The sequence below is a fragment of the Vombatus ursinus genome, unplaced genomic scaffold, assembly GCF_900497805.2.
Source record: "Vombatus ursinus unplaced genomic scaffold, bare-nosed wombat genome assembly UNPS02012319.1, whole genome shotgun sequence".
Classification (NCBI taxonomy): Eukaryota; Metazoa; Chordata; class Mammalia; order Diprotodontia; family Vombatidae; genus Vombatus; species Vombatus ursinus.
Window position 1 is genome coordinate 3159604 of NW_020952097.1, and position 26519 is coordinate 3186122.

At 42.1% G+C, this 26519-nt stretch overlaps 1 gene segment (V, D, J or C); it reads right to left on the bottom strand.

The window, feature by feature from the left end:
* Nucleotides 1-400: 400 nt before the first annotated feature.
* On the bottom strand, nucleotides 401-26493 carry LOC114039834 (the record flags this gene model as incomplete). The annotated part of the segment is given in 5 exon segments: nucleotides 401-832; nucleotides 5004-5057; nucleotides 5458-5721; nucleotides 6430-6783; nucleotides 26469-26493. Coding segments are annotated over 5 exon segments (819 nt in total), but the record flags the coding sequence as incomplete, so codon positions are not given.
* Nucleotides 26494-26519: the final 26 nt, after the last annotated feature.

A 26519-nucleotide genomic window follows, 5' to 3' on the forward strand; every position in this document is an offset into this window, starting at 1 on the left:
TCCAAGCAGCCCATATGGCCATAATCCCAAGAGCATGAACTGGAGGTTGCAACCTGGTGTGTACCCCCAAAATAAGCCTCATATAGGAAAAAGGTAGTAGTGGGAACTGTTGCTGCTGCCCAAACTATGGAAACCTGGGGAACTTGGGTTATGATTATCTGCCCCCCACTCCCACTTCCATACCTGTAACTCCAAAGAAAGGAATACTGTGACTATTTCAGGGGACACAGAATGAGGATTGACTTCTGAATCTTAAGAGGGAATGAATGTGACTGGGGTCACTGGGATCATTCTGGAACTCAAATGGTCATGTCAGGGTCCAAATAGTGGCTCCCACAACTTTGTTTCCCAGGCTTCTGGAGAAGCAAAGGTCACAAGTCAAGAGTCAGGGAGTCAGAGGTCAAACTCATCTGGAGGCAACTTGTTCTCTTCTGTTCATTCCCCATTTCCACCCACAGAAGGGAAATCATAGAGACAGAAAGAATAATAGGCAAGAGAGGAGACTTGAAAAATAAAGAAAAATCTAAGGGAACAGAGGGGATGAAGGCAGAGAGAAGACTATGAAATGCCTAGGGGAATAGGTGTGAGATTGTAAGGTTAGGGTGGGAGAGATGAAGGGACAGAGAGAAGACTGAGAAAAAAGAGGATGGAAATATGAGGAAGCAGATAACAGACAAGGATTAATGGGATAATTTCATGGGATGGGAAGATCAAAAGATCAAGATCATGGTGGTGAACAGGATGTTGATAGCCGCAGTCTTCATCAATAACATTCTCAAGCCCAGCAGTCTGAGGAGCACCTGGTTCCCCTGCTCAGGTCCTGGTTCTCCTGCTATAAGAGAGAAAGATCAGGGTCAGGGGAGAAAGGTATCTTTGAGCTTAATTAGGAATCAATGATGGGGCCTTACTGTCTGAGGAAAATAAGCCCACGTTGTCAGCTGCCTCTAGAGAATACATATGCTGGGTATTCACATACACTTTGCCCCAACATGGCATACCATGGCATGCTTTAAGTGTTGTTTGATTATATGGGCCCTTAGTTTTGATCTATCAAACACACCGAACCCAGAGAAATCTCAGAATCTGAGCCCAAGGGAAATCATACCCTAAACAATGACTCATCCCAAGCACTGAACCCTAAGACATCACATACTCTGAGCAAAATTTATCACACACACTGAGCCTGAATACTTTGGCCCCTTGGTTATTCCAACATTTTGTCCTGGGCTATCACAAACACTGAGCATGAGTTACTGCACCCTTTGCCCCAGGTGATCACACATTCCAGTTCCTGGGTTATTACATTGATCTTGAGACTATCACATACTCTAAAATTTAGCTTATTCTTCTTCTCAGCCCCTAGGAAGACACCACAGGTTCTGGCTTGCTTCATTTCTTCATTATTTCACTCATCTCTTTGTTGAATTAAATTTATTAAAATGTACACCAATACTGTTATGTGTTGAAGGAGATACAATGTTTTAATGATACATAGTACCCACATTGACAAAGCTAGCAGTCTAGTAGGGGCATAAGGCACAAACTGTTTCTCTTTTGACCAGAAGCCCTGAGGGTCTTCCTCTCCCAGTTTGATTTTTTTTTTTATTATTATTAAAGGGGCCATCTCTTGATTCACTTCTTAAAGAGGCTTATTCATTGAATGGTTGTTACCTTACTCAAAGTGAGAACCTGAAAAGACCTCAGCTTAAAAGGGCCAGGGTCTCCCATTGCATCCTGGGCCATGTCCAGTCATCCTGGTAAATATCTGGCCACTGCACCCAGATGGCTCTGGAGGAGAAAGTGAGGCTGGTGACCTTGCACAGCCCTCCCTCACTCAAAGCAAAGTTAATTGCTAGTCATGTCATCAGGGAGATGTCAAGGTCCTCTTTGAGAACAAAGAGCAACAACAGCCACAAAAAGCCACAAACACAGTTACCTATAATATACAATATTATACAAGTACATTAGAGAGGTGCGAAACAATCTGCTATCTGAAGTCTGAGGGGGAAACTCACTATGAAACAGGGGTTCCCAGGAAGGATTAATGGACAAGGTAGAATTTGAATTTGAATTGAAAGGATGGGCAAGAATTCACTAAACCAAGAGAACGACATTGAGAGGTTATTGAACGTGTATGGAAAAACCTGAGGAAATGCAAGTAAGTGAATAGGGAGATGGTATGTTCAGTGGGCCATGAGGAGGTCACACTGATGAGAGCTTAGACTACATGGAAGAGAGTAAAATAAGATCAGGGTGGCATTAGATGGTGGAAGGCCTTGAATGCCAAACAACAGAGTTTGGACATTATGTGAGAGACCAAAGGAAGCCACTAGCAATTTCTGAACAGAGGAATGAAATGGTTATGTGTGTGTGTGTGTGTGTGTGTGTGTGTGTGTGTGTGTAAAATCTTCCATATATATGGAAGATTAATCTGGTGATTGTATTGTGATGTGGAAGAGAGAGCAGAGGTGGGAAAATATACCAGGGGAATATCTCAACAATCCAGGAAAATGATAATTAGGGCCTTTACTAGCAAGATGACAATAAGAATAAAGAGGTGCAGACAATATAAAACTGAAGAAAGCTGAAGAATCAACAATCACCCCAAAGATACAGCATAGGAGAGGAGTGAACTGAATAGCAGCAGAACAAGAGGAAATGTTGTCAAACATAGGAGGAAAAAAAAATAATCTCCATTTCAGACATGTTAAATTTGAGGGGCCAGTGGGCTATGCAGGTAGACATGTTCTGAAGGCATTTGGAGGTGTGGTTTGGAGACTCATGAGAGAGCTAAAGGCTTGGAGATATAGATTGTGAGTCATCAGGAGAGACTTGGTAGTGAAGCCAGGAGAGTGAATAAGTTTGACAAAGGAAAGAGAACAGAAGAAAGTCCAGGACTGGCCCTTGAGGATTATCTACACTAAAGAGATCAAGAGAGGAAGATAGAAAAGTAGCAGTTAGAAAGGGGAGTGAAAAATAAAGATAATACAGGGTCTCTGAAGGACAGTGGAGGAGAAGGTGTTCAGTCATGGGTGATAATCTGCATAAAAAGCTGCATCGAAGTTAAAGGAGAATGGAGACCGAAAGAGGCCTCTGGATTTGGTGGTTAGGAAGGCACTGAGAGAGCTCACTGAGCAGAGGGAGGAGTGTGGAAGACAGAAGGGAAGGGCTTGGGGAGAAAGTGAAAGGAGAGTTAGTGATGACAACTCCTAGGATTTTAGCAGTGAAGGGGAGAGGAGTGTTGCCACAGAAGTGGGTGGGTAATTAAGGTAAAGGGATTTGGGAAGACCCAAGTTCAACATTAGAGGGAAGGAGTTAAGAGTAAAGGAGACATTGGAGATGTAGCAAGGCCCTGGAAGAGGCAGGGGAAGATGGGCTCAATGGCAGAGGCTGCACTAGGGATTCCTCATGGTCAGTGTGATGAATTAGAAAGAGTGCTAGGCTTAGAGTCAAAGAAGACTATTATGAAGCCTTCTATTTGGGTCTCCCTGCCCCAGGCTTCTCACTACTCAAGCTTATTCTCAACAATCACCGAAATGACTTTCCTGAAATGAAGAGTCAACTGCAGCTTAGAATCCAGCCTCTGACATTTACCAACTGTGTTGTTGTTGTTGTTTAGTCCTGACCAACCCTTTGTGACCCCATTTGGGGTTTTCTTGGGAAGGATACTGGGGTGGTTTGCCATTTACCTCTCTAGTGGACTCATTTTGTCAGGCAATCAGAGGTTCAGTGACTTGCCCAGGGTCACATGGTTAGGAAGCATCTGAGGCTGGATTTGAACTAAGGTGTTCCTGATTCCAGGCCCGGTGCTCCATCCACTGAGCCACTGGCTATCCTTCTTACTGTTAGTAATGATGGACAAATCTCTAAATCTCTCTGAAATTCAGTATCCTCATTTATAAGAGGGGGGAGAAGGCAATAACTCCAGTATCTCTCTCACCATGGCACTTATGAGGCTGAAATAAGATGGTGTATGTAAAGTGATTTGTAGACCTTAAAGTGCTGAATACAGGTTAGCAAATATTATTCTTTGGTCAGAGAGTAGAAGTAAATGATGAAGCTGAAAAGGCATGAGCATGACAGAGGAGCTAGAAGGAGATCGTTCATGTAAGGAGCCTTAGGCTCCTTAGGGAAATAAAATGCCAAGATGTCTTCCAAAGTTGTGGGAGATGTGGGTTGATGAGGAGGTAGAGGAGAAGAGAAAGTTTGGAACTATTAATATAGGGAATAAAGATAGCAAAGGGGACAGAGAGGAAATCCTGTGTGTAACTCCCTCCCCCAATGCAGGTTTGTACTTTTTGTTGTTGTTTTGTTTTGTTTTGTTTTTCAGGTATGTACTTTCTCTGCAAATTATCGTCTTAGAGAACAGCCTAGAGCAATAATGTGCCCAAGGGTACACAGCCAGTATATATTAGGGGTGCAATTTAAACCCAGCTTTGCCTAACTTGAAGGTCTGTTCTCTATCCACTATGTTGATGAAAGAAGAGTTGAATACATATAAATTCAGAGCGAGGGCCCCGCTGAGATGCTATAGCATAAATCTGTAATTAATGAAGTTAATTCAGGTCAGCATCCCAAAACCAGAAGCAGAGAAGGGAGAAGGTTGTAACCACCCAGGGATGAGAGCATTTGAGGAGGCCACGGAGAATAGAAATGAGCTCCTCCTCACCCTGAGCCCTGGACTCACATGTTCTTGGAACTTTAGATCTTCACATAGTCTGAAGATCTAGGCCATCATTCTCTCTAATCCATGAGCCATTAGTCACACCAAGCCCTTCTGCATTTGCTCTGAGCCTTGAACTGTCACATACCAAGGCTGTTTAGGTTTTCACATACCTACAAATGCTCTGTATTGATTGTGGCCATGAGGAACCCTGTGGTATCACATTATCAGAAGGGGAGACATAGAGACTATGGGACTGGTAGAATTGTCTCCATTCTGATCATGTTGCTTAAGCTTAATCTCATTATCTCTGCCCTTTTATCTTTCACCTTTAACTCACCTGTGAGTTCCTGGTCATGGCAAGATGGTTCCAGCTGAGGAGTGATCCCAGTGTCTGAAGGCAGAAAGATATAATCAGCCACAGCCTTGGGATTCAGTGAGCTCAGGACTTTCCTCCCCAGCCCAGGATTTCCCTCTGTGGGTCAGAACACCCTTCATCAGCCAGGCTCCCCCCTCATCTATCTTAGGAAACCCATCCTCTATTTATGGATTCTTCTCCCCCACTCCCAGTCAGGAAACACTGGTCTGGAATAGTCCTTTCTACACAAAAACCCCCAGCCCCAGTCCAGGCCCCTCTTCCCCAGTAAGGAATCCCCTCTTCTCTCTATAGCATTGTCTCCTAGTTCCTGCTCCTGCCTCTGTTTCTGTGCCTCAGTGATCTGGAAAGCACTTCCAAAGCACAAGATGCCCCTTCTTGGTGCCACCCCTCATGCCCAGGCAGGGGCTGCTCATACCTGGCTGGTAGGACACAAGGGTCTCTTTCCCAAGGTGCTGCACTGAGCAGGTTACTGAGTCATTTTCACCAACCCTGCCAATCTGGATGGCACTGTAGGTGCCATGGGCTGTGGGAGCCATAGTGAGGGCCTGGGCTGAGACTAAGTCCCCAAGGGATGCCAGGGACCCATGGAGTTCCTTGGGGTAGAAGTCACTGACCAGGCAGGCCACAGCATCCTGATTCCTCACCAGGAACACACTGGGTGACAGAGGGGCCCGAGATTCTGCAATCAAACCGTGACTTCCTGTCACTCAGCTGGCCCCCACAGAGCGCTCTGCCAGCCTGCAACCCAGCCCCAACTGTGGAAAGGCACATATGTGACCAAATAACAGTAAAAAGCAAACCTCACCCACTTCCTGGCCCCGCTGTCAGCCCTGGCCTAGACCCTTGTGTGGGGAGCAAATACATGAAACCAAGTAACTGTGAAAAATAAACCCCAACCTTGTTTCCCACCCCTCTCTCACCTGGACCCCATGTGTGAGAAGTTCATGTGATCAAATAACTGTGAAAAGTAGACCTTCTCCTCAGCTTCCTGGCCCCAGCCCAAGGCTAGCTCTCACATCCCCAGCTCACATGCCTGTGCTGCCCCCAGACCACGGCCCCTTTTCTCCCTCACAACTTCCCCCCACTCCTGTTTTTTACTGGGGCTGACAGCTCTCTGGGCTTCACATCTGGGTGTCCCAAGTCCATTAGCCTTATTATGATTGGAACTCAAAGTCCCTCAATCACCTACCACAGTCCAACCCCAGAGATTACCGCCCAGAGTGGGTGTGCTAGTTGTGCATGTTCACAGAGTACACTGGGGTAGAGAGAAAGGTCTGAGAAATGACAGATCTTGGTTCTAGTCTGAGCACCAGCACCATGTGACCTTGGATCAGACTTGGTCTCACAAGGTCTATTTCCCTAAAACAGAGATGGAGGAGGTACTCACCAGGCTCCACGGCCACATTTGTCCCAGAACCAAAGATCATCTTGTCTGCATCACCTCCATCACCCACCCTTCTTAGGCAATGATAGTAGCCAGAGTCTCCAAGACTAAGGTCTTTAATCTGGAGAAAAATCTGGCTACTGGTATCATCCATGCTAGAGGTGATGCGGTCTTCTCTGGCTTCTGAAAATGTGGTATCAAGACTGGTCAGCCACAGTGGGGCATGCCCAGGGGCCCATAGGTACCAGCCTAGTCTGCTTGTGTTAAACTGAAAGCCAGACACTTGGCACTTGAGGTTCAGGGTCCTTCCAGCTGGGTATGGGCCTCCCCCTGACTCTTTCAGCAGTGTCTCATCTCCTATTCAGGAAAAGAATGATGGGGGCAGAGTAAGGAGGGACAAGTAATCCATCCGTTATCCTAGGAGTGAAGATCTTGAATCCTTAAGTCCCCTAAATGCCATTCTGCCCTAGACCCTTCTCCCCTCCCCGAGGACTTTAGATACCAAAGTCAGGGCCCATTTCTCTTTAGATATGTCTTAGGGAAAGAAATGGAGGACATGAGTCCCATAACTACAGGAAAGAGAAAACATGATCATTGACAAGGTTCAGAGGGTCGCAGGGATTAGGGCTGTTCTTGGGGTTGGGGGGGAGCTTCCTGGGTCCAACAGTTTCTCAGGCTTGGGGAATTTCTTGGGATTTGAAGGCGAAGTGTCTAGGACCAGGAGAAGGAAAAGTCACGGTCCTTAGGTACCTAGGTTTGGAATTCAAAGGTCTGGGGAGTGGCTAGGGTTGGGGGTTCCTGGAATGATGAGTTTGAGATACCCTAGGAGACAGGGCTGGCTGCAGGAACTGCCCCACATAACCACCACAGGCTTGGGTAAAGGATGACTGGGATCATCAGTCCAGTCCAAGATTCCTCCCACACTCCTATAACTTTTTGGGGGTCCAGTGGAATGGGAACCCCTGCCCATCTTCCCCCTACCCCTGTTGGGAACATGGAAACTTACGTGGGAGTACAGTCACTTCGGTTCCAGGACCAAAATTTTCCCATTGAGCTCACTGTGCCACAGTAAAGAACCTAAACCTTCATGCTTGGGAAGGGCAGGGGGTGTATGAGGTGGCAGGAAGTGGGTTGGAGGACAACAGGATCTAGGAAATGAGTAGCAGGGACACCTGTTGGCAGGTCCATGGGAACCCACCAAGTTCATGAAGCCCCAGTAAAGTGGGGGATTTTTAAAGGTGATGTGACATAATAGCATAGCCTTGGAGTCAGGAGACCTGGATTTAACTCTGACTCCAGCATGAACTGACTGTATGACCATGGGCAAGTCATTTAACTCTTCAATGCCTCAGGAAACTCTCTAAGACTAAGTTTCAGACCAGTTTCAAGCAGTTAGATCTGCATCAGTCAAAAGAAATTTCCTCACTGAGAGTTCCCTATGTAAACAAAATCATAGGACTTGTTTAAAAAAAAAGTGGTAGACCCCATATTGAGTTCCAACTAAAAGCAGATCTAAGCAAGCTCAGAGATCCCTCCAGGGTCCCTTCCTTGATAGGATCCCAGGAAAGCCAGACCCTTGGGCATGCCTGGTCTTTGCTAAACTTCAGAAAGATATTGAGACAATTCCTGGGGTGACTACACATTTTTCCTTTCCCAGTCTAACTATGAAAGACTGAGTTGAAGAGATGATTGGGGAACACTAGAAAGGGAAATGGTGATTACAAAAAGCCAGCACAGCTTCATCTAGAACAGGGCATACCAGGCTGATCTCATGGACTTTTTATTAACACTGTTACTAAATTGGTAGATTAGGGGATTGCTGCAGATATAGTTTGCCTACATTTTAGCAAGGCTTTTTGATAAATTATACTATTCTTGTGGGGAAGATAAAGTGATGTAGGCCAATTGATAAGAGAGTTAGATGGATTCAGAGCTAGCTGGATGGTTGGACTCACAGAAGTCATTAATAGTTCAATGTCAATGTAGCAGTAGGTCTTCAGTGGAGGGCCCCAAGGATCTGTGCCTCTTTATGCTGTTTAATATTTTCATTAATTATTTGTGTAATAGGAAACTGGAACATTGACAAGGGCATTAGTGTACTCCACTGAAGGAAATCCCCCATGTGGAGGAGACTAGGAAGCCTGGTTCCAGAAAGTACCTTGGAAAGACTATGGAGCATGCATCGACATTCTGTAATTGCTAACCATGTGACTAGGAGGGGCTTTTGTCCGTTGGTTGTATAGACAGAATTGGGGGCATCTTCAAGAAGACTGTCACCTTTGACCTAGTATCTTTGCCTCTTTCTCTTCAACTGCTCAACTGAGGGATCTTGTTGACTTGGTTCACAGTGTCTGGTGAGAGACAAAGTTGTAAGGGGAGGATCTTTGAGAACTTCTCCTTTCTGAGGCTATGTGACCCTCACCTTAGTCCTTGGTCTCTGTGCTTGTCCTTTTTCCCTTTTAGATGGAGGAATAGAACTTCCTATAGTGTGAGTTTCAATAGGTCCAGAGAACTCTCCAGCATGCTGGTATTCCAGAGTCTGGATTTTGAGCTATATCCTGAGGTACAAGGAGTGACCTTCAGGAGTGATCTTCTTGGACCAGGCCAGTGAGAGCTGACACAAGAATTCATCTGTCAGCCAGGCTGCATGAACTTGGTGAGACCAATATTATGTAGGAATTGGACAAAGAGTGTACTCCTGAGGTGTTGGGAGGAAATGTTTGTATATTTGGTCCTCCTGTATCTTCATTGAAAATATCCCTACATAAAAGTTCATTGATGTTAAGTGTTAAATGGCACCTAAAAACAGGGAGGAGGGGGATACAAACAGTAGAGCCTTAGGTCAATGGCAGTACACACACACACACCACACCACACCATACCACATCACACCACACCAGACAAAAATCCTTTCACTTCCCTGGAACCCAGAGTGGGAGATGTAGCCTGCTGGGTGCTCAGTGAGTGAGTCAGAGCATATGTGCTGCTGAATAAAGGCATGAATGGCATGCTTAATAAGTTAGTAGATGACAAGAAGATTGGAATAACAGCTAATACAGTAGATGACAGAGTAGAATCCAATGAGATTCTGACAGGCTAGAGAATTGGGCTGAAACCTATAAGACAAAATTCCATAGGGATCAATGTAAAGTCTTATGCTTAGGTACAAAAAATAATCAATGTCACGAATAAGAGAAGGGGAGAGACTGTTGGACAGAAGCTTTTCTGAAAAAGACTGGGGGGTTTGATTAGACTGCAAGTTCAATAGGAGTCAGCAGTGGTAGAGCAGCCAAAAAAGCGAATGAGATTTTGGTCACCATTAAGTGGGCCAGGAATTCCAAGAATAAGGAGGTGATAGTCCTTCTAAACTCTGCCCTTGTCAGACTTTATCTGGATTTTTGTGCTCAGTTGGGCACCCCAGTTTAAAATGGTCAGTGATAAGTTGGAGAAGGTCCAGAGGAGGACACCCAGGATGGTGAAGAGCCTTGAGCTCCTGCTGTTTGAAGAAGGGCTGCGGGAATTGGGAATGCTGAACCGGCAAGAAGAGAAGACTCAAGGAAGGGCATGATAATTTTATTCAACTATTTGAAAGCTATCATATGTAAGAGGAATCAGACTTGTTTTCTGTGGCTCCAGAAGGTAGGAGCAATGGGTGGAGATACCAAAAAGGCAAATTAGACTGATATCAAGAAAAACTTTATGGTAATAATAACAAGAATAATAACAGCTAGCATTTATATAGCACTTCAGGGTTGGCAATGTGCTTTACCTACATTATCTCATTTGATCCTCACAACAATAGAGGTAGGTACTCTTAGCCCCATTTTATAGATGAGGAAACTGAGGCTGAGAGAGGTTATGTGATTTTCCCAGGGTCATACAACTTAGAAGTTTTGGGGGCAGTCTTCCTTACTCCATCCTGATGATTAGAACTATGCAAAAGTATAATAGGCTTTTTCAAATGGTGATGGGTTCCTCCTCCTTAGAGGTCTTTGAGAAATCCTTGGATGATCTAGTCCTTTCTTACCTTTCCAGTCTTCTTACATCTTACTCTGCACTCCAATGACACTGGTGTCCTTGCTATTCCTCAAACAAGACACTCCCAACTCCAGGCATTTTCATTGGCTGTTCCCCATTGCCTGAATATTCACTCCCTCCTCATCTCTGGCTCCTGCCTTCCCTCAGGATCCAGCTAAAATCTAAGAGAAACTTTTTCTACTCCCCTTTAATCTTAGTGTAATCCCTCTGTGATTATCTCCAACTTATCCTGTCTATATCTTGTTTGTACATATTTGTTTGCTTGTTGTCTCTGACATCAGACTGTGAACTCCTTGAAAAGAGGAACTGGTTTTTGCCTTTATTTGTATTCCCAGCACATAGCACAGCTCCTGGCACACAGCTGGTGCTTAATAAATGCTTGTTGAATAACTGGCCACTTGTTCAGTATGTTGTAGGATACCTCCTGGGTATGGGTTAGACTACATGGTCCCTGAGGTCCCCTGTAATTCTCAAGATTCTACACTTTTTACTCACTACACACTATAGACCAAATGCAGATTTAGACTCACACGGAGGTTACATACCAAGGCCACAGTATGTACCTCCATTGATGGGCATTGTCTGGGTACATGTGTAAAGTATTTTCCCATTACCCTTGGAAATTTACAAATCATCCTGGTCACTAACTAGACAGGCCTGGCCCTCCAGCAGTGATTCAGTGTACCCTGCACCCTCAGTACCCTCAGAGCCTTTGACTTATACTCTCAATCCTAGCTTCAGTGGCCTAACATGACTCTCACTCCATTGACCGATTGATTGCTTGATGCCCCATGTAAAGGAGTTTATATTTGTCTCTAGGAAATGGCCCTCTAGTAGATTCAGCCCACTGAATTAGTCCATCAAGATCTTCTGATCTTGACTGTGTCACCCAGTATGTTAGCTATCTGTCCCAGCTTTGTGTCATCTGTGAATGTGAAAGACATGACATCTATGCCTTTGTCCAAGTCATTGATAAAATTGTCAATCAGCACAGGTCCAAGCCCAGATTCCTAAGGCCTTGGGTTAGAGATTTCCTTCCAAGCTAACATGGAACCACTAATAGTAGTAACAAGGACTCTTTGAGTCAAATAATTCAAACAGTTCTAAACTCACCTAGTTACATCATCATCTAGCTCACAGTTCTCCAGCTTTTCCACAAGAATAATACAAGATATCTTATCAGATGCTTTGTAGGCAAACTACATCTACTATGATCCCCACCCTTAATCTGCCACCTCACCAACCCTGTCAGAAAAAGAAAGAAGAGTGTGGACCCCCCTGGCTTTCGGGGCCACTGCACCATTTGGTGGTGCTTTCCTTTCCCTGAATTGAGAATGGCTCAACACAAGACCTTGAAACAACAGCAGATAATTCTCCTGTCTATGTTGGCAGAAAAGAAGACATGCTTAAAACGAGTATTCTGATAAGGAAAATGTGTCATCGATTGAAAAACCATGCTTAAAAAAAACAAAACAAAACAAAATGAAACAAGACATACCTCAAGAAATTGGGGAAAAAAGTAAATGCCTTTTAAATTCAACTGATTAAAACAGAAATTAACATAATAGAATATTGTTGTGCTATAAGAAATTATGAATATTAATATAGAGAAGCATAAGAAGACATATAAACTGATTTAAGCGGAACCAGGAAAACAATATACACAATTACCACAACAATGCAAATAGAAAGAACAGCAACAACAGCAACTAAAAAAATCTAAACTAAATGCTGAGTAATTATAATGACCACACAAACCCAAAGAAGAGATATGAGAATGTTCCTCTTTTCTTTCTTTGCAAAAGCAGGAAAACACTGAGTAATGTCACTTTTGGCTGATGTGTTAATTGATTTTGCTAATTTTTTTCTTTTTTCCCATTTTTTCTTTTTTATTATAAGAAATGATTCTCTGGGTAGGGGAGGTGAAAAGATAGATTGAGAAATAAAGGTCTTATAAAAACAAAAAAATAAAGGTTAGCCTAACATTACAAATTCTTGATGATTTTCTGATAGCTCTCTATGAGCATCACTACCTTTTCTAAACGTGCATTAACTGTCTCATTCATGATACATTCTAGAATTGTCCCAGAGATCAAAAGACAAGTTCATTCACCTATAGTGTGCGTACTTTATTCTCTTCTGCCCCCTCCTTTTTTAAATTGGGACAATATTTGCCCATCTCTAGCTCTGGGGCACCTTTCCCAATCACCACAATCTCAAATATTAGTAACTGAGTAGTCATAACTGTATGTTGAGTTATTTCAGTTGTGTCTGACTCTCCATGAGCCCATTTCAGGGGGGTTTTGGAGCAAAGACATTGGAGTGGTTTACCATTTCCTTCTCCAGCTCATTTGACAGATGAGGAAACTGAGGTAAACAGGGTTAAGTGACTTGCCCAGAGTCACACAGCTAGTAAGTGTCTAAGGCCATATTTGAACTCAGGTCATCCTGACTTCAGATCCAACACCCTATCCACTGTGCCACCCAGCAGCCCAGTCACATCTACCAGTACTTTTAGTTATGTGAGGGTATAGGTTGATATTTGACTTTTTTTTTTAATTTGGAGAAAAAAAAATTTTCTTCTAACAAGTAAGACATTTGATATGAAGCCAGGCCAAGGATTAAAGGAACATGGCATGCCATTTTTTCCATTTATTACTGTCTGGCACCTTGAAAAAAGAGAAATTAAATAGCAGGGATTTCTCATTATTATTCTTCCAGTCACAGAAGTTCACAGTCTAGGATTCATCCTTGACACTTCCCACTCTCACCTCCCATTTTAATCTGCTGCCAAAATCTTTTCAATTCCACCTCCTCAACATCCTCTGTTTCCCTTTCCTTCTCTCTACTTATACCATGAGCACTCTAGTTCAGACCCTCATCACTTCTTTTCTGGACTATTGTAGTAGTCTCCCAGTTGGTTTCCTTCCCTCTGGTCTCCCCCCACACCAATTCATCCTCTCTATGTAGCCCTCAAATTGATAATCCTAAAGTTCAGGTCTAACCACATCCTGCTCAAGAAGCTTCAGGAACTCCCCAGTGCCACTATGATAACATACAAACTTTTCAATTTGACATTGAAAGTCCTTAACAATCTGGCTCTGAGCTGCCTTTCCAAGCTGCACCCATACAACTCTCCTGTATACAGCTCCTCACTTTCCCATCCATCCCCCACCCCAGCACATGATCTTCCATCTTCTGTCTCCATACCTTTGCTCAGCTTTCCCCCACTGCTGGAATGCTCTCTTTCCTCATCTCCCAGGCTCCTAGGCTCCCTTCAAGGCTCAGCTCAAGTCCTATCTCCTTCAAGAGGCCTTCTGATCCTTTCAGTTGTTAGTACCTCTCCCCACAAAATGACTAAGGATTAATTTTGAGCAGTCAGTATGATCAAGTGAATAGAGAGCTAGTCTCAAAGTCAGGAAGCTTTGGGTCTTGCTCCTGATACATGCTAACTATGTGACCCTGGGCAAATCACTTAACCTCACATTGTACTAGGTAATTCTAAGACCATAAGTGTGCACTGGTAGATGTAGTCCACTGGAAGCTCACTGTAATAATGAAATCACAAGTCTCATAAGAAACAAAATTATTTTGTAAGTATCTTGTATTTTAACTATCTGTAAAAATGTTGTTTCTCCCCAGTAGAATGTAAGGTCCTTGAGGGCAAGGACAGCCTAGCACAGTGTGTGCCATATAGGAACTTAAATGATTGTTGACTGTTTGATTGTTTGGTTGGTTGGTTGGTTGGTTGGTTGGCTGGCTGGTTGATTGATGTGTTTCACCTGGGTCTGCTGACTTGACTTCATCAGGCACAACTAGCTGCACCTTCACCATGTCTTTACATATCTTTACCTAGCCAGTCTGAGTTAACCATTTCTATTCTGTCCTTCACAATGCAAAGATCATTCTCCTTAGCCATGAAAACTGAAGCAAAGTAAGAGATAAGCAGCTATTCTTTCTTTCTCTTCTCAATTAACAGTGCTCCATTTAACCCAAGCACTAGCCCTATCTGGTTTTTGATTCCCCTCTTTCCCCCAATATAGCTTTAAAAAAACAACCACCTTTTGTTGCCCTTAGCTTTCCTCATAAGGAAGGCAAAATACAAGATACAAACAAAATATTTTTTACTAGACCTGTGATTTCATCATTATAGTGAACTTCCAGTGTGGGACTACCTTTACACATTTGTGTGCACAAATATTGTTCTGAGTCTTAGCATTCCTGACACTATTTTTCTAGGACTGTTTCATGCTGTTATATTAATTTTCTGTTATCTACTCTTATCTTCTTTGTGTGAGTGTACATATATGGAGAGAGATCTAGAAGAGACCCAGAGAGACAGAATGAGTCAGAAAGAGAGAGCAAGCTGGACTTTAGAGTCAGGAAGACTTAGATTTAAATCAGGGGGGTGCTGCTAAATGTTTAACAGTCAACTCTCTGGGAGGAAAAAAATGTGTCAGTCAAGAAGCATTTATTAGAGACCTACTATGTTTCAGGCACTGCACTAAACACTAAGTATTCAAAGAAAGGCAAAAAACAATCCCTGCTCTCAAGGAGGTCACAGGTTAACAGGCTAATAATACAAACAACTACGTACAAACAAGATGTAGACAGGATAAACTGGAGATTTAGAGGTAAGACACATGCATTAAGGGGAAGAAAAGCTTCTTTGTTTAGAGACCTGAAGAAAGCTAGGGAAACCAGGAGATGGAGATGAGGACAGAATGAATTCCAGGTATGGGGGACAGTCAGCAAAAATGCCTGGAGTCAGGAGATGGAGTATCTTGTTCAAAGAATAACAAGAAGTCCAATGTTACTGGAATACTGAGTATGTGCAGGGGAATGAAGTGGAGGGCTTTGAATGCCAAAAAGAGGATTTTATAGTTGATCCTCAAGACTGAATTCTTCCAGCTTCTTCAGTCATTCCATATATGGTGTGACCTCAAAGCCTTTGGAGCTCTGGTTGCCCAATGGGATAAAATTGAAAATGTAACTTTGGGATAAATGGTGGACAGAGCCTGAAAGGAATTTGAACTTGATCTTGAAGCAATGGGAAGCCAATAAAAGTTTCTGAACAAGGGAAACTATACAATCAGAGTAGTAAATGAGAAGGTTTAGTCAGATGGGATGTCCAAGAAGAGTTGTTGCTGGCAGGAGTACATGGTGAGTTGAGTTAATGAAAGTTTGCACTAGGGTTGTGGTTGTGGAAATGCATGGAAATGAAGTGATAATTGCAGGGGGCATTGCTGAGGAAAAGTTCAAAGGACTCAGTGCCTGGAACCTATGGCCTTCTCTATATTCATAAATAGATAAGAACTCTGTAATGAGAACACTCCTTCCTGCTCATGGCAGTCTCTGCTGATCCTATTTAGCCCCAAGGCTCAACCTCTAAATAGTGGTTTTTGTAGTATGAGCCCCAAGGTATAGACTACTGTGTAGTCTATACCTTCCACTGTGATCAAGGGTCCCACCAAAACCCTGCCCCCTCCCAGCTCCTTCTTCTCTCTCTTCACTCTGCCCTACAGTCCTGAAGCATGGGGTTTTATGATCCTTTGATCATAGGGGAAAGGAAGACACATTACTCAGAGCAGATACTTGTGCCCCACAGTTAGGATCAGATGCATTGGCCTCCCAGGGTGATAAGTATCTCTTGAAGAAAGACTTGCCTCATTCTGTGGTCTGTCCTGAATATTTTGCTTGAAACACTCACTCTCTCTTCTCTCTTCTCTCTCTCTCTCTCTCTCACACACACACACACACACCTGCCTCTGTCTCTCTGTCTCGCTTTGTCTCTGTCTCTGTCTCTCCTTCTGTCTCATTCTATCTCTTTGATTTTGTCTCTGGCTGTCAATCTGTCTCACTACCCTCTGTCTCCCCCTTCCTTCTCCTCCTTATCCCCACTCTCTCCCTTCCTCTTTCTCTCTCTCTCCCTATGTGTCTCTTTCCTTCTCTCTCTCCTCTCTCTTCTGCCTCTCTCTCCTATCTCTCTCCCTCCCTGTTCCAGGGATGTGCTGATAAATGTTTATCAATTGGTTCTCTAAGTATTTAAAACATACTTTAAGTTTATCTACCATTTCTTGAGTCTGAAAATCAACAATAGATAAAAAATCAAGCTTTAACTTGTAGTTTGCTGATTTCTGAGAACACAGTGAAATAAATGGTCACACTGAAAATTTATCAGCTCTTAAGAGCTAAGATGAGCTAACTCTAACACTGACCCCCCTCAACCTCTCTTCCTCTCTCTCCTCACTTTGTCTCTCTTTTATCTCTCCCTTTCTCTCTTCTCTGTCTCCTACCTCCTTCACTTCTCTCCCTCCTCCCCTTTCTCTCTCTTCCCCATCCCCCCAATGCACATGCACACACACACACACACTTTTTCCTGGGCAGCCTACAAACTGCTGGCAGTGGTGGCCCAGTGCTTGGCTAAACAGAGAACTCCACTTGAGACACAACAGGGATGGCAAGGTGGAAGTGTGATTTCATGGGAACTAGAACCATAAAAGCTGGAGTTGCTGGAGGAGGAGTTGGTGAAATTATTCCTTCCCAAGGAATGCACTGCTGTGTACTATATAGCTTGTGCTGGGATCAAGTCCCACTCCCCCCAAAAAAAACCCTGCCCCTCTCAGCTCCTTCTGCTATCTCCTCACTCATCCTCAAAGCCTTGAAGCATGGGGTTTTATGGTCCTTTGATCTGCGGTGAAACCTGGAGATTGCCACTGGGGAACACAAGCAAATTTCCCCAAATAATAGGGAAGTGCTTATCTGATTATAGGTGTTGAAGACAGGGAGTGGAGAAGGGAGGAGTTAAAATCATACTGCACAGTCCACAGGGCAAGTAGCCAGCTGCCAAAGCCTCTCAAGAATGTGGTAGTTCCCTAAACAATAGTGAAGTTATGGAGGAGGCAGAGCCAAGATGATGGAGTAAAGTCAGGGACTCACCCGAGTTTTCCCCCAGACCCCTCCAAATAACTTTAAATAATGATTCTAAACAAATTCCAGAGTGGCAGAACCCACAAAATGATGGAGTGAAACAATTGTTCAGTTCAAGGCAACTTAGAAGGTTGGCAGGAAAGGTCTGTTGCAACAGAAAGATAGAGAAGCACAGTCCAGTATAGGCCCTGCCAGTGCAAACCACGCCCTACTAAACAAGGAGCAGACCTTTTGGCAACTGAACCAATGGTAGCAGTGGTGCTTTCCAGACCTTTCAGACCACAGACAATAAGGTGATCAAACAACCTATCAGAAGGAGATTTTGAGGGATCCCTTTGCTGGCACCAGAGGTAGGACTCTGTTGCATTGCCATTACTTGGATCTGGCTCCTGGGTCTTCATCCCAGTGTGAGGAGGAGCTCTAGCACAATAAAACTTGCAGTCACAGGGGAGAAGGGACCCTGGTTACAGTTACAGGGCTGAAAAGAGTATTTGTGGTTGCTCAGAAACCAGTGCACAATTCAGGAGAGTAATAAACACACATCTCCCTAGATCATACCACCTTGGAAGAGCCAAAAACTTACAGGTCCCCAGAATCACCCCTGAAAACAGCTGCACAAAAAAACCTGAAGCTTGAGATGTGCCCCCTCCACTTGGGAAGCAGAGCCCTACTATAGCATAGAGTTAAAAGTCAAAATATAAGTTGAAAAATGAGCAAACAACAGAAAAAAATTCTGACCATAGGAAGTTACTACAGTGACAAAGAAGATCAAAACACACACTCAGAGGAAGACAACAAAGTCAAAATTCCTGCATCCAAATCCTCAAAGAGAAATATAAATTGATTTCAGGCCATGGAAAAGCTCAGAAAGGATTTTTAAAATCAAGTAAGAGAGTTAGAGTGAAAATTGGGAAGAGAAATGGAAGTGATGCAAGGAAATCATGAAAAATGAGTCAACAGGTTGGTAAAAGAGGCACAAAAAACTACTGAAGTACATAACACCTTTAAAAAACCAAGCACAAATAAATAAGCCAAGCACAAAAAAAGAAGCACACAAATCCAATGAAGAGAAGATTTCCTTCAAAAGTAGAATTGACCAAATGGAAAAAGAGGCACAAAAATTCACTGAAGAAAATACCCCTTAAAAAAGTAGAATTGGCCAAATGGAAAAGGAGGTGCAAAAGCTCACTAAAGAAAATGATTCCTTAAAAGTTAGAATTGGACAAACGGAAGCAAATGACTTTATGAAACACCAGGAAACAACCAAAAAAAAATCAAAAGAATGAAAAATAGAAGAAAATGTGAAATATCTCATTGGAAAAACAACTGACCTAGAAAATAGATGCAGGAGAGATAATTTAAGAATTATTGTGCTACCTGAATGTCATGATCAAAAAAAAAGAGTCTAGACAACATCTTGCAAGAAATTATCAAAGAAAACTGCCCTGATATTCTAGAACCAGAGGGGAAAATAGAAATGGAAAGAATCCACCAATCACTTCCTGATAAAGATCCCAAAATGAAAACTTCCAGGAACATTATAGCCAAATTCCAGACCTCACAGATCAAGGAGACAATACTGCAAGCAGTCAAAAAGAAACAAATCAAATATTGTAGAGCCACAGTCAGGATAACACAAGATTTAGCAGCTTCTACATCAAAGGATCAGAGGGTTTGGAATATGATATTCCAGAGAGCAAAAAAGTTAGGATTACAACCGAGAATTACCTACCCAGCAAAACTGAGTATAATCCTTCAGAGGGGAAAATGGACATTTAATAAAAGAGAAGATTTTCAGGCATTTTGGATGAAAAGACCACAGCTGAATAGAAAAATTTACTTTCAAATACAAGACTCGAGAGAAGCATAAAAAGGTAAACAGGAAAAAGAAATCATAAGGGATTTAATAAGGTTAAACTGTTTGTACTCCTACATGGGGAAATTATATTTATAACTCCTAAAAATTTCCTCATTATTAGGGCATTTAGAAGATGTATACATCAACAGAAAGCAGAGGTGTGAGTTGAATGTGATGGTATGATTATCCAGAAACATAAAATTAAAGGATGAGAAATAAGAATGTGCTGAGAGAAGGGGCAAAGGAGAGGTAGAATAGGATAAATTATCAAACATAAAAGAGTCCTGAAAGAGATTTTACAATGGAGGAGGAAATGGGGAAGTGGAGAGGGAAGCACATGAACCTTACACTCATGAGAATTGGCTCAAAGAGGGAATAATATATATACTCGGTTGGGTGTAGAAATCTATCTTACCATGCAGGAAAGTAGGAGGGGAAGGGGATGAGAGGAAGGGAGATGGTAGAAAGGAGGGCAGTTTGGAGGAGATAAAAGTCAGAAAGAAAACACTTTTGAGAATGGACAGGGGAAAAGAAGAGTAAAAGTGGGATAAACAGAGAGAAAATGGGATGGAGGGAAATATATAGTTGGTAATCATTAGTGCAAAAAAATATACACAGTGAGTTTCTCTGATAAAGACTTCATTTCTCAAATATATAGAAAACTGAATCAAATTTATAGAAAGAGCCATTCCTCAATTGATAAATGGTCAAAGGATATGAACAAGCAGTTTTCAGACAAAGTAATTGAAGCTGTCTATAGTCATATGAAAACAATGCTCTAAATCTCTATTGATAAGAGAAATGTAAATTAAAACAACTCTGAGGTACCACCCCATACCTACAGATTGACTAATATGACAGAAAAGGAAAATGACAAATGTTGAAGGGGATGTGAGAAAATTAAAACACTAATGTATTATTGGTGATGTTTTATACTGATTCAACCATTCTGGAAAGCAATTTGGAACTATTCCCAAAGGTCTTATAAGACCTTTTGACCAAGAAATACCACTACTAGGTCTGTATCCCAAAAAGATAAAAAACAAAAAGGAAAAGGACTTATATGTACAAAAATATTTATGATAGCTCTTTTGGTAGTGGCAAAGAATTGGAAATTGAAGGGATGTCCATCAATTGGGGCATGGCTGAACAAGTTGTTGTATACGATTGTGAGAGAATACTATTGTGCTTTAAGAAATGATGAACTCTTAGAAAAACATAAAGACTTACGTGAATTGATACAAAGTGAAGTGAGCAGAACCAAGAGAATATTGTATGCAGTAACAGCAATATTGTATGATGATCTACTATGAATAACTTAGCTATTCTCAGCAATATAATGATCCAAGACAGTTCTGTAGAACTTATGATGAAAGGTGGTGTCCATCTCCAGAGAAAGAACTGGTAGAGTCTGAATGCAGATCAAAGATACTTTCTCTTTACTTTCTTTATTTTTCTTTGGGAGGGGGGGTTGCTCTATGTTTTTTTTTCACAGAATGACTTAAATGGAAATGTGTTTTGCATGACTACACATGTATAATCTATGTCAAATTACTTGCCTTCTAAACAAGGTAGGGGGAGAGGAGGGAAGGAGAGAATCCGGAACTCAAAATTTGAGAAAAAAGAATATTAAAATTGTTTTTACATGTAATTGGGAAAATAAAATATCAAATAAGACTAAAAGAAACAATACTGAAGTTATGAATCCATTTCTTAAGAGGGCCAGAAGCTGCTGGAGGGATTTGGGATGGCTAATACTTAACCTGAGTCAACGCCCTCAGGTTTTAATACTGAGTCTTCTGAAATATTATTCCTTGCAGTAAATGTATTTTAAACTATAATGTGAGTATGTTTTCCATTTATCACTTGGTGAAGTCAGGAAACAAGACAGAAACCATATTTGAGGATTTCCCTTAAGCTCAGGGTGGGAGTCCAAAAAACAGACCAATTTGTGATAAAATTACAAAATAGTATGAATTGTTGTTGTTGTTGTTGTTGTTTGTCCTTTGTTCTCAGAAAGAACCAATGACATCATGAGAGTGATATCTTGACTTGTGCATGAATTGGATATGAGTGGGGCAGAGCTGTACAAAGTCTTCTTCAGCCTCACTCTCTCCCCAAGGTCATCAGAGTCTAGTGGTGAGACAAAGGTCAAGATGACTGGTGATGGCCCAGAACTCTCAAATATAATTTGACTCAAATTAGTTGTACAAAGAGCCACCTTATTGAAGTGAAGTAATTACTTTTACACTTTAAACAGAGGAGAGAGGCGATCTTGTAAGAATAAGAAAGATTCTAAGAATAGGAAGGATGATTCTAACAGCAGTGTGAAGAGTGGATAAGAGAGGGGAGAGAGTGAGAATGGGAAGACCCATTAAGAAGCTATTGCAATTGTCCAGAAAGGGGATCATGAGGATTTTGGTCTAAAATGATAGCAGTGTTTGGAATAAAGAGAAGGAGGGGCAGGTTTAAGAGAGTTTGCAGAGATGGATATGACAGGACCCGGTAACTTACTGGATGTGAGTGATAAAGCAGAGCCAAGAGACCAAGATCACTCAGACTTTTCACATAGCATTCTGATGAATGGTGGTGCCATGGACAGAAGCTGCAAAGTCAGAAAGTAGAGTGGGTTTAGGGGGAAAAGGTAATTAGCCTTCTTATATATACAAGGCGATTCAGCTGGACAGTGGGGTGGACTGAAGGGTGGAATGAGCACGTGAGAAGAAGCAAGAATAGCTGTTTTTAGAGATTATTCAAAGAGTTCACCTGGGTATTTATGAGTAGCCACGCTACTAAGGTGGTGAGAACAAAAACAAAGAGGAGAACCTGGCTGGGAGAGAGAGAGAGTGCAAAGGGAGAACTAACCAATCTGTGACTAAATAGGAATCCTATCTACAACAATGCCAATAAATAGACCTCTAACCTTCACTTGAAAATGTCAGTGATGGTGAATCCATCACTCCATCACTCTCATCCAAGGTAGATCACTGCACTTTTGCATAACTCAGATTAGTCAGAAACTATTCCCTTCAAAATCTGCCCCCTGAAACTTCTTTCTCCTTGTGCTTAATTCCACCTCTGATTGCCAAGCAGGAGTCTAATTTCTCTTCCACTTGGCAGCCTTTCAAAAACCTGAAGAGTTTTCCTCCCCTCAGGTGATCAAGGCCAGCAGTGGCTTATTAGAAAGGATTTGCTCAATTTGGGGGAAAGAAGCAAGAATGACCCAGTTAGCTCCCCATGACTGTGACTGACATTGTCCACCTAAGCTGCCTAGGACTTGCTCTAGGGCCCCTCTCTTAGGCTGCAGCATCATCCCCTTTAGTCTAGCCCAGACACCCTGGGTTTGAGATGAAGAGCCTAAAGTCAAGAAAGCCTCAGCAATCTTGTGACCTTGAACAAAGAGTCAGAACGTACTCAGGTCCAAGTAAGAATGAAGCACAGGGATCATTCATTGACACACACACACACACACACACACTTCTTACTCGCTCCAAGAGGCTTGCTAGTTTGTGCCCCAAATGCTTCTAAGGTTGTGTCACTGTGGCTTCCACTGAAATAACACAGTGACAAATAGCTCACCCTAAACCCCAGCAGAGGCAGTCCCTAGGGGAAGTACTCCTAGAAGTTTCATAGGCACCTGTAGAGTCTGCAGAAGCAATTACTGAAGACATGCACATCCCTACAGGGGAGGCACAGGCTAAACGGAACATAAACTGACATGGAAATAATGTAGAAGCCCTTACAAGGGATGCACAGGTTTCTAGAGAGGATGCATAAGCCCTGTTGAGAATTTATCTGTCATTCCAAATGAAGCATAGCCCCCTTACAATAAAGGCTAGATCCCCATAAAGAATGCTTGGGTCCATATGGAGCATGTACAGACTCCAAAGAGGATGCACAAGCAGGCCCCTTTTGGGAAAAATAGAAGCTCATAACTAAAGACACCTTTCAAAGGATGCACAGACTCAGCAAATCATTTGCCTGCTGGCTCTGTGGCCAATGTATATGGAGCAAAAATTCCCAAAAGAATTTCAAGCTAGTAACAACTATATGAAAGAAAACTCCAAAGCATTAATAGCAGAGAAGTGAAAACCAAACAACTCTGAGGTTTCATTTCATACTCAGAAAACTAGCAAATATGGCAAAATTTAAAAAGAGTTAATAGTTGAAGGACTTCCATTTTGGTAGGCACACTAAGATACTGTTGGTCGAGCTATGAATTAAATGTTCCAACCATTCTGAAAGCAAATTGGAATACTGGATTTTTTAGAAGACTAAAATGTCCATGGAAGGCAGCTAGGTTTGGGGTAGGGGTAGTGGTCAGCTAAATAGCACAGCAGATGTAATGCCAGGCTTGGAGTCACACTCATCTTCCTAAGTTCAAATCTGGCTTCAGACACCTACTAGCTGTGTGACCCTGGGCAAGTCATTTAACCCTGTTTGTCTCAGTTTCTTCATCTGTAAAACGAGCTGGAGAAGGAAATGGCAAAATGCTCCAGTGTCTCTGCCAAGAAAACCCCAAATGGGGTCATGGAGAGTCAGACATGACATAAATTGATCTTTTTCAATCCTATGCTGAGTTTTTCAAATTTTCTGGTATATCAAGGTCAACACTTTAACACCATCATCTTTTAGCATTTGAAGTAGCTCAGGTGTAATTCTGTCACCTCCACTATAGCCTTATTGTTAACAATGCTTCCTAATGCCCACTTGACTTCATTCTCCGGGATATCTGACTCTTGATCAGTAACCACACCATTGTGGTTAATGGTGATGTTAAGATCTTTTTTGCATGGTTTTTCTGTGTATTCTTTCTACCTCTTCTACTTATGTTACGTCCCTACAACTTTTGTCTTTTATAATGCCCATTTTTGCAAGAAACATTCCCTGGATATCTCTAATTTTCTGGAAGTGATCTCTCATCTTTCCCATTCTATTGTTTTCTTCTATTTCTTTGCATTGTTCATCTAAGAAAACTTTCTTATCTCTCCTTGCTATTCTTTGAATTCTGCATTCATTTGGGTATATCTTTCCCTTTCTCTTTTTCCTATCCCTTTCCTTCTTTCCTCAGCTACTTGTAAAGCCTTATCAGATGATCATTTTGCTTTCTTGCTCTCCTTTTTCTTTCAGATTTTTTTTGTTGCTGCCTCCTATACAATATTGGAACCTCTGTCCATAATTCTTCAGGCACTCTATCTACCAGATCTAGTCCCTTAAATCTATTCATCACTTCCACTTCATATTCATAAAGGATGTTATTTAGGTCATACCTTTATGTTCTGATGGTTTTCCCTACTTTCTTCAATTTGTCTGAATTTTTCAATAAGAAACTCATGAGCTGAGCCACAGTCAGCTCCAGGTCTTGTTTTAACTGACTGCTATATTCCTGTGAAACCTGGACAGTATACCAGTGCCTTGCCAGGAAACTGAATCACTTCCATTTGATTTCTCTTAGGGAGATTCTGAAGATCACCTGGCATGATAAGATACCAGACACTGAAGTTCTTTCTTGAGCTATACTGCCAAGCATTCAGACTCTACTGCAGAGAGCACAACTTTGATGGGCTGGCCATGTTGTTCGAATGCCAAATATACATTTGCCTAAAAGAGTATTTTATGGAGAACTCACACAAGGCAAGCACTTACATGGGAGTCAGAAGAAGTGATATAAAGACACTCTCAAGGTCTCTCTGAATAACTTTGGAACCAATTGTGAGACATGGGAGGCACTGGCAAAGGACTGTCTAGCATGGCATGCCCACATCAAAGAAGGTGCTGTGCTCTTGAGTGAAACAGAATTGCAGTAGCTCAAAAGAAATGTGAGATACACAAATCTAGTGACATCTCCACCCCAAATGTTCATGCAAACTATTTGTGCCCAACCTATGGTAGAGCTTTCTGAGCTCATATTGGTCTGATCAGCCACAGTCAGACACACTGTACCGTAATTCCAACAAAGTGGTGTCATTTTGGTCCTTTTTGAGAATGAAGGAAAACAATGAATGACTAGGAGGGCTACTCCATTTCTTCTAAGGGATTCTTGCCCACAGTAGTATATGTAATGATCACCAGAATTAAATTCACCCACTCCCATCCATTTAAATTCACTGACTCCTAAGATGTCAATGTTTAATCTTTTCATCTCCTGTTTGACCACATCCAGCTTATCTTGGTTCATAGATCTTATATTCCAGGTTCCTGTGCAATGTTGACCTTTACAGCCTCTGACTTCCCTTTCATCACCAGACACATCTGCAGCTGAACTTCCTTTTGGCTTTGGCCCAGCTACTTCATTCTTTCTGGAGCTAATTGTAGTTATCCTCTACTATTTCCTAGTACTGTGTCAGGCACCTTCCAATCTGAGGGGTTCATCTTCCAGTGTCATATCTTTTATCATTTTAATACTATCCATGGGGGTTTTCTTGGTAAAGATACTGGAGTGGTTTGTCATTTCCTTCTCCAGTGAATCACCTTTTGTCAGAACTTTCCACTGACCTGTCTGTCTTGGGTAACCATGCGTGGCATAGCTCATAGTTTCATTAAGCTAGTCATGCCCCTCCACCACAACAAGGCAGTGATCCATAAAGGGAAAACAAACTCTAAGGATGTGCAAAAGCATTTGTAGCTCTTTTTTGAGGTGGCAAAAGCTAGGAATCTGAGGGAGTACCCATAAATTGGGGAGTGACCAAACAAGTTATGGTATATAAATAAGATAGAATACTGTGTTGAATTTTTATCAGCATTATGACCAACCATGGTTCCAGAGGACTAATGATGAAATGTACTACTTACCTTCTGATGGAGAAGTGAAGGACTAAGAATACAGAAGGAAACAAAAATGCTCCCAACTTCAGGCAATATGTGAATTTGACTAATTTGCTCTCTTTGCCATTAACCAAGTCATTGGTAAACATGTTGAACAGAAAATGGTCAAACAGATAAGAAATCTCTTGGACATTCCATTGGAGCCATCTGCCCATGTTAACATCAAAACCAGAAACAAATTAGTGCCCTATATAAATGTAATGGAGTGTTTTTATGCTGTAAGAAATGGAAAGTATAAGGAATTCACAAAACATAGAAAGAATAATGCAGAAGGTAGTAAGCAGAATCAGGAGAAAAATATCCACAGTGACTACAATTATATAAATGAAAAGAACAGTAAGTGAAACCAAACTTTAAGTAATGATAACAGAAAAGACATAATGAAATATACCTGCCTCTTTGGGTTGAAAGATGAAATAGGAATGTTGCACACATTGTCAGA